This window comes from Narcine bancroftii, chromosome 4 (genome assembly GCF_036971445.1).
Source record: "Narcine bancroftii isolate sNarBan1 chromosome 4, sNarBan1.hap1, whole genome shotgun sequence".
Taxonomy (NCBI): domain Eukaryota; kingdom Metazoa; phylum Chordata; class Chondrichthyes; order Torpediniformes; family Narcinidae; genus Narcine; species Narcine bancroftii.
This window is the reverse complement of record NC_091472.1, coordinates 189,518,874-189,535,735: the sequence shown is the minus strand read 5'-3', so window position 1 is coordinate 189,535,735 and position 16,862 is coordinate 189,518,874. Positions and strand designations below refer to the sequence as shown.

The following is a 16,862-nucleotide window of genomic DNA, read 5'->3' as shown; positions in this document are numbered from 1 at the left end:
CTGAAATATAAGAGACAAGGAATGCTGGAAATGTGAGCTATATGATGGGCATAACTAATTATCTGAAATTGTTGAATTAATTTCAAACCCTGAAGGCTTCCATGTGCCCAGTCAAAAGAAAGGCACTGTTCCACAGGCTTAAGAAGTTTGTTTGAATTGCACAGGAGACCAAAGACCATATTGTAATGGGTAGCTCAGGTTCACCTTTGTAAATCTCACCTTCCAAAACTGCATCAGGATTCAATGAATTCAGGAGTTTTTCTCAAGTAGCCATTCCAATCTTGAATTTCACATTTCGAGCATAATTTCCTTCCCCTTTCATCCTAACTCCCCTCTTTTGATTTTTCAGATTTTATTCCTTTCCTCCAAATCATTTCCAGCCATTTGCAGAGAAAACCACCTCCTGATCTCTACACTATAACAGACTTTTTGTTTTGTCCCCTCTCCAACATTGAACTGGTTTTATTTCTAACCTTTGCAAGTTCTGATCTTCAACCTTGACCAAAAACTTCAACCTTGAACTCAGACAACCCTGTCTGACCTGCTGAGTATTTGTAACATTTGCAGTACAGGTATTTTGAATCTTTACCACACAATATATTTATGCTCAAAATAGTTTAAAACACTATTCATTATCAAGAGAAATATTTAAAGTGGAGCTGAAGTAATAATGCTATTATTGAAATCACTTCCTAAAACTTTTGAATGCTCCACAGTTCAATAATAACATAGCGTTTTATATATTTTTAATGGTACTAATCTTCATTAAGTTGAAAATATTAGAATTTAGTTTGTGCAGATAGTAAAACATTTCCATCGAACATTACAAACAGAGAAAGTGGAATGCAAAATACTCACTGATGGCCAAACCTGCAGTTTAGAGCAGCAAGATTTAGAGCTGCATAGCGTAAACTGCGTCCAAATCCATCTTCTCCACTGCTTTTGCTGTCACTGCCAGTAAGAATTAGCCGATCAAAATAGTGAAGGAGACTGTGCATTGCACTGAAGTAGTCTTGTACCCTGAGACTATTTAAATAGCTCAAATAATGCTGAAATCACAAATTAAAACATTAATTATTGATAGACATTGTAATATTTATACACTGCATGCTTGTTTTATTTAGAAAACAATCTTTAATTCATTATTGCTCAATTTAATAAAGTAGAAGGGACACTATATGATAAGCATCTACATCCAACACTCACAACCCGAATTTCAGTTAAAATTAATTCCACAATGAAGTAATTAGTGAAGAAAATTAACCAGTATAGTTAATCAAAGTAAAATTTTGTACAGAAAGTAAAGAAATTAGCAACAATTCTTGGCAAGAAAAGTTATTGACTGAAGTCTAATAATGTACAAAATCCAAACTGTTCTTGGAGTAAAGAAATAAATTGCTTATCTGTATAATTGCTAAATTATCAATAATTAAAATGTCCATTTTAATTCTATCATTAGTACTAAGCCCTTTCTCATCAAAAGGCGATCAACTTACTTCCTGAGCAATATTAATAGAGTTATTGTAAAACTCTCCCACAAAATTATAAAACAGAATTTGAATAGGGTTATAATAATTTGAATACTTACTGCTTCTGAAAAATCAGGATTAAATTTGAGTAGGTTATTCAATTCTTTCTGGAGAGCAGCTGGTGAAAGAGCCTTATTTTCGTTATTTTTCAACAATGATGCCTACAAAATATTAAAACCAATTTTTATTATTTATCAAGCAAAGTTAGTAAACTTAGCAGCTATAATAAATTAGAATCCAGTTAATGGTTTTATTCTGCACATAAAGGCCTTAATTCTTGAGGATTATCCCATTTAAAAGAACAACCACAAGCCTGTATTACTCATTAGAGCACGTGAAGCCATATGTAGGCATTGATCTAAAATTTACTATATAAATTGACCCATTTCTGTATGAACTTTGAGATAGGGTAACAGCACTATAGGAATATCACTGATATTTCATAGTGTTTCTCTCTCCCATCAGTGTTACAACAGAATTAAAAACTGTTTGTATTTTAAAAACTGATCCTGTGGTTCTTTGCTGCTTTTTTTATTCACAGATAAGTTTGCAGCGCGGGCAGACTTTTACATGACAGAGAGGAATAAAGACAAAATACTTCACCTGTTGTGCAAGGAAATATTCAGCTTGTTTCTGGGATAAAGGCCCTTTGTCACTAACTTCTTCATTTCTGTTGAACAACACCAGGGCATAGCATTATGTTACATTTTTACGAATCTTTGAGAAACCATGTTCTTAAATAAAGCCAAATTTATTACTTCAATTTTGTTATTCCATTCATCAGTTCTAGCTGCTAAAGTTAACATTCATGTACCCATCATGGCAAGATGATAAATTGTGAACTATTCTTCAAGTACAAGAAACATTCCATGACATACCAACAATGATTGCAGCGACCAAAAGACAAGGCAGGGATAACTTGATTAAAAATTTAAAAAAAGGACCCATAATGCATCTAACTACAGAGCAAGACAAAACATAGTAATAAAGATAGTACATAGCAACAACTGATCCTCCAATGTTATTTGCATTGATCCAATTTGAAAGATTTTTTTTTTAAAATAAGCAACTTGTAATTGAATGAGGAAGAAGTTTAATTATATGCAACTGTTCTCGTCTCCAGCAAAAATTGTTTTAGTGTGTCAATCAGCACAACTATTTATCTTAAAAGTACTTTAACTAGACATTAGGTTAAAGAACCAAAAGTAATGAAGATTGAGGGACAAGGCAGTTGAATAGATCAATTCACAGACCAGGAATGCGAGATCAGAAAGGCCATGAACAATCAGAGACCTGTCCACTCCATAAAAAGAATATACAAGTACAAATAAATCAGGAGACTTCGCTTGACTGTTCCAGCAATTCTGGACATTGACCTGTAGCAGAAAGGCTTAATTCAATTTTTTTTTTTTTTTTTTTAAAACTACAGGTATTTAGTAAATTGATCATATAATTCACCTTTAAAAATTCCACCACTGAAAGATTAATTACAACAGCCTGATACTGCAACTAACTCCATTTATTCACGAAAAAAAGATTGCGTAAACTCAAATATCTTTACCATAACAAAATTCAACACACCTCTAAAAAGTTATAAGTGACATTTCAATTTTTAATGTTGCTGAAAAAAAAAGTCAGAATGTATTTGGGACTCGGTAATAACATTCAATTTATAATGACATCATTTATAATGATAACCTGGTGCCCTAAAGGTGATAGGCAAGGGGCTCACAAGAACTCACTTTAATCGACATGTTCTTCATATTCTTTTCCCTATCGTAGCATTACCTTTATTATAAAATCTAGCTAATCACAAGTTTAATAGGAAGTATATTTAAATAAATCTGGGTTTGGCAACCACAATCAACAAAGCCATTAAAAGATACACGAGCTAATCTGCAACATCAGATATTTGATCTCAAAACAAAATGTGATCTATAGTCGACTCTAAAGTGTGCCATACGAAATGAAATGTTCCAAATCACTTAAATATGTGATGAATATTCACATTACAAGGTTCAAATGGGAGTGGCGGGGGAGGGAAATAAATGACAATAGTTTATTTATATTTTATTAACTTTAAAACCCCTTTGCACAACCTATTATCAAATATAATTCTTAAATTGTAAAGTTCCCAAGTCAGGCAAGCAGTTTTTAAATACTACTATTTTTACAAAAATAATAATGGGGGTGGGGGGAGTTTATGAACACAAGGTGAAAAATGCTGCTCCAAACAAACACTCGTGGACAACAACCAGGAAGCAAAGGAGCTAAGCAGGTTCACAAATGAAATATTCCCATTATAATCAGCTGTCATTGAACTTTCTTTGATTTAGTACTTCTTGATTAACAAGGACACTTGGTATTATTTTTCACTGATCTTCATGAATTATCTTTAAAGAAAAAGACAATTTTCACCCTACAAGACAATTCCTTCACCCCGTGAATCAATCAATCAAATGGGGCTGCATAATTGATGTAGCGGTTAGCGTAACGCCTTTAAAGTGCCAGCAATCAGAACCGGGGTTCTAATCCCGTGCCGCCTGTAAGGAGTTTGTAAGTTCTCCCCTGTGTCTGTGTGGGTTTTCCCTGGGGCCTCTGGTTTCCTCCCACTGTTTGAATTGTTCTGGATTTGTAGGTTAATGGGGATGTAAATTGGGCAGCACAGATTTGTGGGCCAAAATGGCCCCGTTACCTTGCTGTATGTCTTTGTCTAAAATAAATGGTTTCCCTGTGAATGAATTGTGAAAACTCAATTTGTTACAAGCAAATCACCTAATTATCTTAAGGAAGAGAGCATTAATAAACAAGGATTCACAAGACTGGAAACCCATGTTAAGAATATTTTAACCAAGTTGAGGTACTGGCAGGAAATACAAAAAGCTTTTTGTTTTTAAAAAAAAAAAAAATAACCAAACCTTCATTCCATTTAAGTAATTAGGAACAAACAATAACATAAGATGATCTTACCTTAGTGGAAATTCTAATTCCTCTTTTTCCATTTTCCCTTCAAGATCTAAAGAGGTTAATTCCATATCTGTATCTTCTGCTTCTGTAGATCTTGAGGACATCTTTTCATAGCTTTGATAATATTGTTGTAAAGCTGTATAAAGCTTATAAACCTGACTGAAGGACAGTTTGTTATAAGCTAGGATCATGTGCCGCAAAAAAAGACCTGTAGAAGCATTAAGAGTTAGTTACCCACTGACTAGAATTCATTTTCAAACTGAAGCCCTTTACACAATAAGGAAATTAATATAGAATACAATCTAGAATTGTAGCATAGCTTCTCACAAAATCATATGAAAATGAATTTTGAATTAGTAATATATTTCTAGCTCCAAATTGAAAGGTTATGGGTTCAGCTTTCAATTCAAATGGTAGTAGCAAGTACCAATGAGAGGGTTCAAGTAATTGAATACTGGATCAATCCTAAGGCAAGATTACTTGGTTTGATTAGGGTAAATATTATTAGAATTCCAAATTCAATAATTGACTGATAGACCACAGATTATTTAGCAATTATTTTCTTTTAGGTATGAATAAAGAAAACAGTAGGGCAGCTGATTCTTTGGGTCTAGTCTGGTAGATTTTTGCTCTCAATACTTGCCCTTCTGTATCCTTTTTACTTGCAGAATGCATCCTTTGAGAATTGATTAAATATCCGGAGTCACCATTTTCACCACCCCCTCTCCCATGTAGCAAATCCTAAAAATTCACAATCTCTAGTTGGAAGAAAAACCTCATCTCAGCCTTCCCTTTATTAGGTTAAGAAATTATCCCTTTAAAGACTTCTGAGAGACAGGTCATCTCAGCAAAAGGGAATCTTACAATCTAAATTAGAGTACAGTGAAGTGGGATGCATTTTGTGCCAATAAACATGGAGGAAATACAATAATTAGCCTGAACAGCAATTATTTTATTAAATAAAAACTTTATTTCAATTATTTTCTTTTATGTCTCAGCAAAATCTTCCAAAGTCTACCGTTTCCATAAAACAGACTTAAGCAAGAAGGGATATGAAAATTTTAAAAAACGATAGGTTGTCCAAATAGCCATGTTCCAATTACATTGTAAGTTAACATCCACCATGAATCCAGAACTCAAAATGCACCAAGTGATCATGCTACAAATCAGGAAGAATTATTCAGCTTGCTTTACAATTAGAGACATGGATAGGCGAAAGGAGAAACTTAAACATAATGGTTCAGAGAATATACTCCCCTGTTACACAAGAATAATGATACTAGGCTGAAGATTACTAACAGATGCTTGCAGACTCCCCAACCTCCCCACAAGGACAAATAATTGAAAATGAATACCTAGAACCTGAAATCACATAGTATTCTCTAAGTAGTACTTATAAGAAAGTCTAAACTATATAACACCTATGATCATAGAGTTAAGAGATATCTCAACGAACTATTAAAAATTTATACCAATCACACTTGTCTTGTGAACTGCTGGCTCAGTACCACTGAAAACATGCTGTAAAGAAAAGAAGAAATTTTCCATGTCTTTCAATTCTCCTTCAGCCATTAACTTCACTCTGAAAAAGGCAAATAATTGCAATATTATTCAAATACATTTGCAATAAAGAAATACATCTACAATTAAAATTACTTCTGAAAAATTAATATCGAAATTTCTTGCATCTTATCCTAATTGAAGAGGACTCCAATGTGCTTGCGTTTTATTAGTGTATTTTGTACCATGGCCACCTGGTACACTAGTGCATTTTTAAAAATTGATTTAAAGGATTTGGGTATCATTGACGAGGCTAGCATTTATTTTCCATCCCTAATCACTCTTAAGATGAGCCACTACTTTAAACCATTTCATCCTGCTGCAGAGAAAGGAATTCTAGGATATAGATCTAATGGAGGAACAATACTCTGGTTATCCTAAGACAGGACTACATTGAACTTACAACATGAGAGACCACTTAAGCTCATTTAGTCCCTACTGGCTCACAGAGCAACCTTACTCTCCCACGAATTTGCCCCAGATTTGAAAATTCACTTACTAGAGGCAATTTTCAACGTCCAATTAGGCTATGAATCTGCACGTATTTGGGGGGAAAAAAGTGAAGAATCCAGAGGAATTCATCCTTCTGCAATTTGAAGAAGGAGATGTAAAAGTATTTCCCTCTGGCCCTATACCTGCGCAACTAACACCTTCACAACTAATTCCATCTTCAAATTCTTTGGTTAAACCCAGTCATAGACCAAATATTAGATAGTGATGAGATTTAATACAGAAAGGACACCAAGAGCCAAGTAGCATGCTGCCAAGGTAATAACCTCTCACTCAATGTCAGCAGTAAAGCTAATGAAGCTGATCATAGATTCCAGGAGAGGAAGAACCTACATCAATGGCGTTGAAGTGGAGACAACATGTAGCTTGAAGTTCCTGAGAGTCAACATTTTCAATGACCCGACCTTGTACATAATGTGGCCAAACACATTGATTCGGTGATCAAGAAAGCATATCAATGCCTTTACTTTCTTAGAAGATCGGTGAAGTTCTGTATTTCCCCAATGATGCTCTATCCAAAGCATACGAGCTGGATGCATCTCAGCATATCATGGGAACTTCTCTGCCAAAGGTAGGAAGAAGCTACAGAAAGTGGTGAATGCAGCTCAGAACATCAAACAAAGCTCCATCCCTTCCATTGACCCCAGCTGCATTTCCTACCACCAAGAAAACTATCATATTGAAAGACTCTCCTACCATTGGGGAAGAAAGCTTAAGAGTGCAAAATTGCACACCAACAAGCTGAATCACAGTTTACTTCCCACAGCATCAGGCACCTGAAAAAAACCCACAACAATGATTTCATGCTGTGTTTGCCATTTACTAGTCAATCTTTTTCATCGTAAATCTGTACTCTTGTCAAACTACTTTGTACAACTGCACACATACATATTCAAGTCGACTTCAAGCTCACAGAGAACCCTTCCCACTGTGCCTGGTAAAATGTAATTACTATAGAATACGATCTAGAATTGTAGCGTGGCATGATTTGAAAATCATAGTGGACCAGATGGCATTCAGGGCAAGTAAATTAGATAATGATTTTGTGAACTGCTTCTTTTTGCATCAATCCCATTTAACATAATGAATGTGCCACAGCTTTGCCTTCACCTTGACCAAACTACAGTAAGTAAAACTTTGATTGCATCTTGCATTTATGACAATAAACCTCATTGTCAATGTTTATTCCAAACATTAAATATACAGGAGCTCAAATTTATTTTCCTTGATCTGGTTTGATCTGATTTCATGAAACTTCACAGAATCAGGAGTTAAAATTGAAAATTCCTAGCATGACAATATCAATCGTAGCACCTCTTTCACACCATCTTCCAAACACACCATCTCCAATTATTTGGAGACAGACAAGAGACCGCAGATGCTGAATTCTGAAGGAACAGCAATTTTCTTTAAACCAAAAATAGACTATTTCACAATAAATTATGTACAAAGGGAAAACAGTTCAAAGTCTCTTTTGACCCTCAAGTTTTGAACTTTCACATTTCCATTACTATCCATTGTTACATTCATTTTCATTTAAACCGTTGCTACCACTGTTATTACTCCCTTTCTGTTGCTTGAGGGGCTTCACCTCAGTCTCAGCCCCTCCCCAGTAATAGGAGGGCTCGAGACTGTGGTCCTTCCCCACAGCACCATCGCCTTGGCTACACCAATCTTCAGTGTGTCTATCAGCATGTATGCCTGCAGTCCATAATGAGCTAGTCAGCAGATTTCCATATTGCCATCGGTGTCCTGAAAGACTAGAGTGTGTCTTTCACCAAGTTGATGGTCTTCCAGTAGTTCTGGAGGTTGGTGTGCGTCCCTGAAAACAACTCGTAAATCAGAGACCTCATTCTCAGGGGTGCTGGAGATGAACAAGGACCTTTGCACCCTTCTCTACACCCTCTTAGCAAATCTACATTCTGCAAAGAGGTGAGTGACTGTCTCCACTCCATCGCAGTCATTTTGAGAACATGCATTCTAGGGGATGCTCCAGTTGCACAGGAAGGATCTGACTGGGTGGGGTCCTCTCATTGCCAGCCAGGCCAGGTACTGGTGCTTGTTTGTGAGTACTGATGATGAAGTATTTCCCAAAACGACTTGGACAGCCTGCTCAGGGATCCACCCCACTGTGTCCATCGAGTCCTTGTTTCTTTCTGTGCTGACAACTGGCTAATGGCTTTGTGGGACAAAAGTGTTTGGAAGAAACTTTTCCTTGAAAGATAGATAGTGTGGCAAAGTCCAGTTGTCTGGGACATTGCATGGCAACAGGGTCAGGCCCTCCTTCACAACACCCAGAACAGGTAGAACTTCTGTTCACAAAACAGCTCTTGGTGTCCTCATACTTTGAGTCCACACACACAGCTTAATGCAGCTACACACAAAGGTGGTGATCAGGATGAGGGCCACATTGGGTACCCCCTTTGTCTGGTGACTTGTACGTGGTGATGTAGTATTAAAGTGAATTAAAACACAAAATGGAAACTGATGTCTGGGAGATTAAGGGAAGGCACCATATGATGCAGACTGGGTCTACCTTCATAAAACACCAACAGATGGCTTTGGAATGCAGGCAGTGCAGATAAGGAATGTATTTTTGCTGAATGTGGAGTAAATGTAACCCAGTGTTCTTATTATTCAACATTGATACAGGGATATAGGGTAGGGAGCAACATGGGGTGTTACCCTATATGCATAATAATGATGTAATCTTTTAGTTCAACTTGTTTACTCATGTATAAAAGTTGATGCATCCCTTTGTCAGAAGGAGACCGCTTTCAAGGCTGAAAGCAGTAAGGGTTTTCTCAGATTAACTTGGGTGTCCAATAAAGAGTTAACTGTACCAGTTCTGTGTTCTTTGCATCAGGAAGCAGCAGCAATACAACAGTGACCCTTCAGATCCTTTCCATCTTGGATCCCCATATGAATGGGAATCCTGCTCGGTTTCCTGTCCACGTAGAGGTGTTGGGGGGGGGGGTGTGAAATGAGCCACACCTGGACCATGTACAGCCGTACTGAAAGCACCTTGCAAACAATTTGCTGGAGATCCTCAGAGGGTTGAGCAACATTCACTGATGTAGCTCAATCCAATTATTTGACAAGATAGGCTTCAGTCAACACTTCTGCATTTCGGATATTACTGTTCCAAACAGTCATCATACCCTTCAATGTTTCAGATTTACACAAATAGGTATCATAGATCCATGTACCTTGTATTGACAGCACTCGCTAATTTAGGGCAACATTCCTCGATTGTCTTCAACAACTGAAATAACGTCATGTCTGGACCCTAGAAGAATAGCACGCATGTTTAATAAGGAAGAAATAGTAGGCGAATAGGCGCATTACCAAGAAGTGCCCTCACCTGCAGCAGCGGTAAATTCAATTTGTTCATGTGGAGACGTCTGCTTTCCACCTCTGGCGTCCCTTGTCCCTTACAAGTGGCCATTTCGTGCAGCAAGACCAGGATTGAGATTTTGTGGGGGGTGACCCAGTCTTTGATTCCAAAAATGTTTGCATGAACCACGCCGTTCGCCATCATCGGATTAAAAAACATGCTCTCGTGAACACTGGCCATAATAGCGGGGGTTACAAGTCCTGAAACGAGGACACAAAAACCATTAAAGCCAAAGCCGCACTAGGCCTCATGAAAACGAGAGAAAGAAAAGTACTTGGGAGTTCTTGTCCTAATGAACAGACAACGATATATATTAATAAAAACCCCGTTATCGCACGTCAGAATCAAAACACATTCATCGTCCCGTTCACAGAATCCCAAAACGGAACAAATTTGCCAGGCGACAAGGCAACCACCGCCAGCCCCACTAATCGATACAATCGAAAGAGCGACTCGATGCGCTCGGTTCTCTCCTTCCAGGCTGCTTTGACCTGGGAAACAGAACGGCCTGCCGCCTGAACCCCGGCGGGGAGAGCAGAGGTTAACGATTGCAGGTTAGGCCTAAATGCGAGCGAAAATGTCCACGTGAGGTGCTGGAGACGCATGTGCGCAGAGCAAGACTCTTGGTCATGGGCGGTGTCGGGGAGGGAGAGAGGGGCGGGGAAGGGGGTTAGAGTTGGGGGGGTCTGGAAGACTGAAATACTGGAGGAAATGTCCCACAGGTCAAGCAGTTCAGTGAAGAGAGAAAGCGTTAACGTTATTGGTGGATGACAGGACTGGTAAACAGAGAGAGCGAGTAACCTGAAACTGTGCCAACCAAGAGCGATTTGGGAGTTTAAAAGCAGCCCCCAAAAAGCGAAGTGCTAATCATACTGAACAGTCCTGAGATTACGCTGGTCGAACGAGAGCTCTCTGCTGAGAATTGCAACTATATTTTTGGTCCAACAGGTTCAGGTCATACGGTGGGTATTGAAGCTTTGGCAGCGTCGAGCTTCCGGATCAATGGGGGTGAGGGATGAAAACGCAATAATCAGTCTTAAAAAGTAACGATTTGGAAGGTCATGGTCGTTTCCAATTTTCAGGAAGCCGTATGTGGAAGAAGAGTCGTTACCCCCCCCCCTGCAGTTACTTGACTTTGGCATTTTAGAGTTGGTTTCCCAGGCCTAGTGTGTTGTGTTTATAGTTATGAATTTCATGGATAGCAGCTTCAAAAGAGATTATACTGCAACTTGAACGTGAGTAGACATTTTTTGTAGATCAGACTGGCTGGACCAGACAGGTAGAGTTGAGCCCCGCGTTGCTTTCATTCTTACAACCGTATTTCTTGACGATACTCTAGAGGAGGAAGAAGGGTGATGGAGCAATAATGATTGAGGATTTAATAGTTGGGCGAAAAAAAGTGTTTCTGTGATCATGTTGTCTTCTTGTGCCAAATTCAAAGATGTCACTGAACAATACAGCATTTGAAAAAGTAAGATAACAAGTCAACTTAAAAGGTTTTTCTATCTATACCTGCACAAATAGCATGGGTAGATGAAAGAGATGAGGTCCTGCAATCTAGTGAGCCAAAAAATATTTAAAATATAGTAGTAATATCAGGTGCAGATGTGATTAGTTGTGATCCAATTGGTATTACAGAAACATGCTGGGCAGCAACCTAACTTACATTATTACAGTGTAATGAACTGGGATTCACTGGTAGTATGTGGTGCTGATGGCTGGCTCTGCCCCCCACCCCCCCCAATCTGCTCACATATAACCCCAGTCTCCAGCCTAAACCCAGAACCTTTCTGAAGACGACTGTGAGACCCTACCTTCAGTTATAAGCTAATAAACGTGTTTGTTCTCCCTCCAATTGTGAGAGTTTTTATTCACGCTACAATTTTATTAGCTTATTCCCTAAACGGTGGAAGTGTTACTCAATCCAGGGATGCTGCTGATAGACCATCTGTCCCCTGACATGGTTGAGGAGTTCACGTACTGGCTAGACTGCTTCCATGCCTAACTGAACGCGACCAGAGACGTCTTACACAGCGATGAACTCAGGAGGTCCACACTTGTTTTGAGGGTAGGAACGAAAGGGTATCAGGGACTGAACAACATATGATGCTGCCATCGAGGCAATGAAGGCACTGACTCACTCTATGTTGCCAATGGCCAGGAGAGATTATCGATGACTATCTGCTAGATTTGTGGACGCTTGCCAAGAAGTGCAGGCTCAAAGCGGCTATGGGCCACATTCATGTGGAAGAACAGATCTAGTACACTCTAGTCACGGGGGTCCGCTCGAGGTACATAAGGTAGCGACTGCTCGAGTCGGGTAAGAAGGACCTGGCTAGTCACATTGAACTTGCCAAATCGCTGGAACAGGCCATGCTCAAGAACGACAACCTCCATAGTGACTGTGAATATAAATGGACATTCCACTAAATGCCTAATTGACACAGCCCCTACTGAAAGCTTTATAGGCTCACAGTCTGTGCAGGAATACAACCTAAAGATGTATCCTTCCAATTATTGCATATCTTTGTGTCTCATTCGCATTCTACGCGTGTTCACTAACATTGTATCGTGCATTTGTCATTCGAAGGGAGGGAATTTTGTAAAATTCACCTGTATGTACTTGATGAATTGTGTGCTCTGGTGTTGTTGGGTCTGGACTTCCTGCGTCACCTTAAAAGCGTGACCTTGGAGTATTCTGGTTCCCTTCCGTCGTGACAGTTTGGAACGGAGGGCCCCTAAAATCAGAACCCACATGCAGCCTCTCCACACTGAATATCGATCTCTCTTCCAAAATCTGTCCTCAGACTGCAAACCTATTGCTACCAAGAGCAGGAGGTACAGCACAGCAGACAGATTTCATAAAGTCTGAGACACAACAGCTGCTCGATGAAGATATCATCGAAACTAGCATCAGCCCATGGAGAGCGCAAGTGGTAGTGGTAAAAGGGGAAAACAAAACTAGACTAGTAATTGACAATAGCCAAACTTTTAATCAATACACACTTCTGGACTCATAACCTCTCCCTCAAATTTTGGATACAGTGAATGATATTGCGCAGTATCAGGTCTATTCAACCATCGACCTGAAAGCTACTTATCACCAGTTGCCAATCCGTTCCAAGGACTGTCCATATATGACATTTGAGGCTAACGGTCATCTCTAGCAATTCCAGAGAGTCCCTTTTGGTATCACTAACAGGGTTTTATCTTCCAGAGACAGATGGACAGAATGGTGGATGAGTATGGGTTGAAGGCTACCTTTCTCTACCTCGATAATGTCACCATCTGTGGCCATATCTTGAAAGAGCATAGAGTTTTCTCCACGCAGCGAAAGCCCTGAAGCTCACTTATAACTCTGGCTATCTTTGGCTCTGTGGTGGAGAATGGCATCATTGGCCCCAATCCCGATTGGATGCGTCCCATGTTGGAGCTCCCCATTCCCAGGACCACAAAGGCTTTGAGGAGATGCCTGGGGTTTTTCTCATATTACGCCCAGTGGATCCCTCAATACATTGATAAGATTCGCCCTCCCTTAAAAGCTACTAATTTCCCCCTCTTGGCTGAAGCTCAAACAGCTTTTAACTACCTCCGAAACCACATTGTGAAAGCCGCGATGCATGCGGTAGACGAGAATGTACCTTTCCAAGTGGAAAGCGACATTTTAGACATAGCCCTGGCTGCTACCCTCAACCAGGTGAGCAGGCCGATTGCATTTTTTTCACGGACATTACAAGGCTACAAGCTCCAGAACCCATCTATGGCAAAGGAGGCTCAAGACATTGTAGAAGCTGTTAGGCACTGGAGACACTACCAGGCTGGTCAGAAATTTATGCTCCTCACTGACCAGCACTTGGTCGCATTCATGTCCAATAATGTCAGAGGGACAAAATCAAAAATGACAAAATTGCTAGGTGGAGGATCGAGCTCTCCCCCTACAATTATGACATTGCCTATCGGCCAGGGGCTCTTAATGACCCTCCAGATGCCTTTTCCGGAGGAAGCTGTGCCTCTGTACACTGGCCAACTGCGGTTTCTGCATAATAAGCTCTGCCATCCATGGGTTACCTACATGGCTCATTTCGTCAAGGTGCGCAATCTGCCCTACTCTTTGGAAGACGTCAGGGAAATGACCAGGTCTTGTCAACTCTGCACAGTGCAAGCCGCACTTCTACCACCCCATAAAGGTGCACTTGATCAAGTTATCCAGGCCCTTCGAATAGCTCAGTGTTGATTTTTAAGGGACCTCTCCCCTCCATAAACGGGAACACTTCCTCTCTATCATTGACAAGTACTCCCGCTTTCTGTTCGCCATTTTATGTCCAGACACGCCCACTTCATCAGTCATAAAGGCCCGAGATTCAATTTTCGCTCTGTTTGGGTATCCCGGCTGTGACAGAGTATTTTGAGGTGTATTGGGAAGGATTATTAGAGCAGGTTGCACACAAACATTTTAAAACACAGAATATTTGCAGGACTTTTGCAGAGTGCTTTTTGCAAAAAGAGCAACAAAATTGCAGCATACAGCTTGCCTGGGAGAGCATGTGATTTTTGCAGGGAGACAACAGTTTTGCACTCAGAGAGGTGGGGTGTGAAACAGAGGGAAAGGAGACAGAAATCAGTTCCAGAAGGACAAAGCTGGCAAACATTTGGAAGACTTCCTGGTCAAAGGAGAAGACTGGCTGTCTGAAAGGTGATCTGAAAGAAGGAGGATCATCTGGAGAACCCTTTAGGGGGCAAGTTTCATCAGCAAGACTGATTAAACAGGAATCAGGTGCGGATGTCCTGGAACAAAAAAGAATCTCTTTGAAGACCAACAAGAACCCACTTGAGTGGTAACCATTTGCCTATTAGACACCAAAGACTGGTGAACTTTATTAATGCTAACTTATGTGTACAGTACAAGAATTGCCTGCAACCAGTGAGATTGAACTGTGAGCCAAAGAACTTTTCTAAGCTTATATACACATTACACACACCTGTGCTTAGTATTAGAGGGGGGATTAAGTAGGTTAAGTAAGTTGATAGTAATAGGTTAAAGTTTAATTCTGTTTCTTCTTCAAATATAATTAAGAACTACTTTTGTTTAAGTACCCCTTTGTGTTGTGGTGCATATCTATTGCTGCTGGTTTTGGGGGTCCTCTGAAATCTAACACGGCTATGGAACTCGAACATGGCTCATAATGACCAGGGCTCATCCTTTATGAGTGACGAGTTACATCAGTACCTGCTGGAGAGGGACATTGCATCCAACAGGACTACTAGCTGGGGGAACGGGCAGGTAGAAAAGGAGAATGCCACGGTCTGGAAGGCTGTCAAACTGGCCCTGAAGTTAAAAGGCCTTCCAGACTCACGCTGGCAGGAAGTACTCCCTATGACGCTCCATTCCATCCAGTCCCTACTATGTACTATGACCAATGCTACTCCTCATGAGCTCTTATTTAATTTTGAAAGAAGGTCGGCATCAGGAACTACACTCCCAATCTGGCTCACTACTCCTGGTCCAGTCCTCAGGAAGCACGTGATGAGAAGCAAGACTGACCTCCTGATGGAAAGCGTGAAACTGCTCCACACCAATCCCACATCTGCCTATGTGGAGTACCTGGATGACATAGAGGACACTGTCTCCATCAGGGATGACACCTGCCAGAACAAAGGACCCGTTGCCTCAAATGCCCTGTGAGCCACGGAGCTCATTCTCACCACACCCAGTCAGAGCCTCTGTATCCAGGTCAGGAGGAAAGTGCATCCCCCTCCACCATAGAGCCAGAGACTCAGCCCTCCACTTTTCCTTCACAAGGGAACCAGGAGACCCAAGGAGTCCAAGGCCCCCTGGTGCTAAGGTGCTCCATCAGGATCTCCAGATCCCCGGACCTCTTAAATCTGTAAATTTGTAAATAACTGTACATTTTTTGAGTTTTTTCTTCCCTGAACCCATGTTCTCTGTCTTCATTCACAGATCCTAAATTCTGCAGGAAGGGGTGAATGCAGTGAACTGGGATTCACTGGTAAGAGCCTCCCGGCTCCGTCCCCATAAGCCCACATATAACCCTTGTTTCCTGCCTAAACCCAGAACCCTTCTGAGACCCTACCCTCAGTGTTTGTTCTCCCTCCAGTTGTGAGAGTTTTTATTCATGCTACATACAGGGAATATGACATTTGTAAGGCTGGGCCCAATATGGAAATGTGGATTCAACAAATCTTGCAACATGAATGGGAGAAAAGGAATGGTTGATGTAGTGAGCAGAAACTATGCATCAGGACATGGAAATGTGGATAATGTAGCACTGACACAATTAAGACTCAGAAACGTGATGCTTTCTCATCCTTTACTTCTCTTAGACTAACCTGGCTACTGACCATAGGGTTTTATATGTATAAAAGGGTGTATAAAAGGGTGACATCATGATGTGGGCATCATGATGTCCAGCAGAGGGCGGGCTTACTGTTGAAAAATGATCTTGGTAAAATATCATAATACAGCTGCCTAACCTTTTATCTGGGATTCCAAATACTGGCAATCTCCAAAAACCAGCACTTTAATTTCCTGTAATAAACTCTGTTTTCAGAGGGAGACCCCTCCCCCAAACCGCCATCCCCCATCGTCCCCATTCCCATGGGCACCCTCTCTTACCTTCGGTGAAAAAGTGACTCTCAGCCCCCAGCACCTGGTGGGAAAGAACCAGGTGACAGCTGACTCAATGTAGCAGCAATGGGTGTCTTCTTTACCCATAATTCCCCCATACAGCTAGAACTGCTCTAGCGCTGGCAGAGTGGTTCCAGCTGCATGGGGAATTATGGGTAATGAAGACGACCACAGCTCCTGCATTGAGCCATTGCTGTGATCCAGTGAGGTTCTCTGCAAACACTGGGCTCAGCAGCACTGCACCCCTGCTGCC

General features: G+C 40.6%; 1 protein-coding gene across 3 annotated transcripts in view; it reads right to left on the bottom strand.

The window, feature by feature from the left end:
• anapc5 (anaphase promoting complex subunit 5) overlaps nt 1-16,616 on the bottom strand; it is a 32,333-nt gene extending 15,717 nt beyond the window's left edge. The window contains exons 1-8 of one of the 3 annotated variants that reach the window (XM_069933304.1): nt 16,598-16,616; nt 9,931-10,163; nt 9,776-9,855; nt 5,969-6,078; nt 4,500-4,704; nt 2,133-2,199; nt 1,589-1,690; nt 859-1,049 (exon numbers count right to left, since the gene is read on the bottom strand). In XM_069933304.1, the coding sequence (XP_069789405.1) occupies nt 859-1,049; nt 1,589-1,690; nt 2,133-2,199; nt 4,500-4,704; nt 5,969-6,078; nt 9,776-9,855; nt 9,931-10,143 (968 nt within the window). In that variant the 5' untranslated portion in view covers nt 10,144-10,163; nt 16,598-16,616. Of the gene's footprint in view, nt 1-858; nt 1,050-1,588; nt 1,691-2,132; nt 2,200-4,499; nt 4,705-5,968; nt 6,079-9,775; nt 9,856-9,930; nt 10,164-10,300; nt 10,604-16,597 lie in introns of those variants that run through there. The other 2 variants (XM_069933302.1, XM_069933303.1) reach the window with 2 other exon arrangements.
• Between the last annotated feature and the right edge of the window lie 246 nt (nt 16,617-16,862).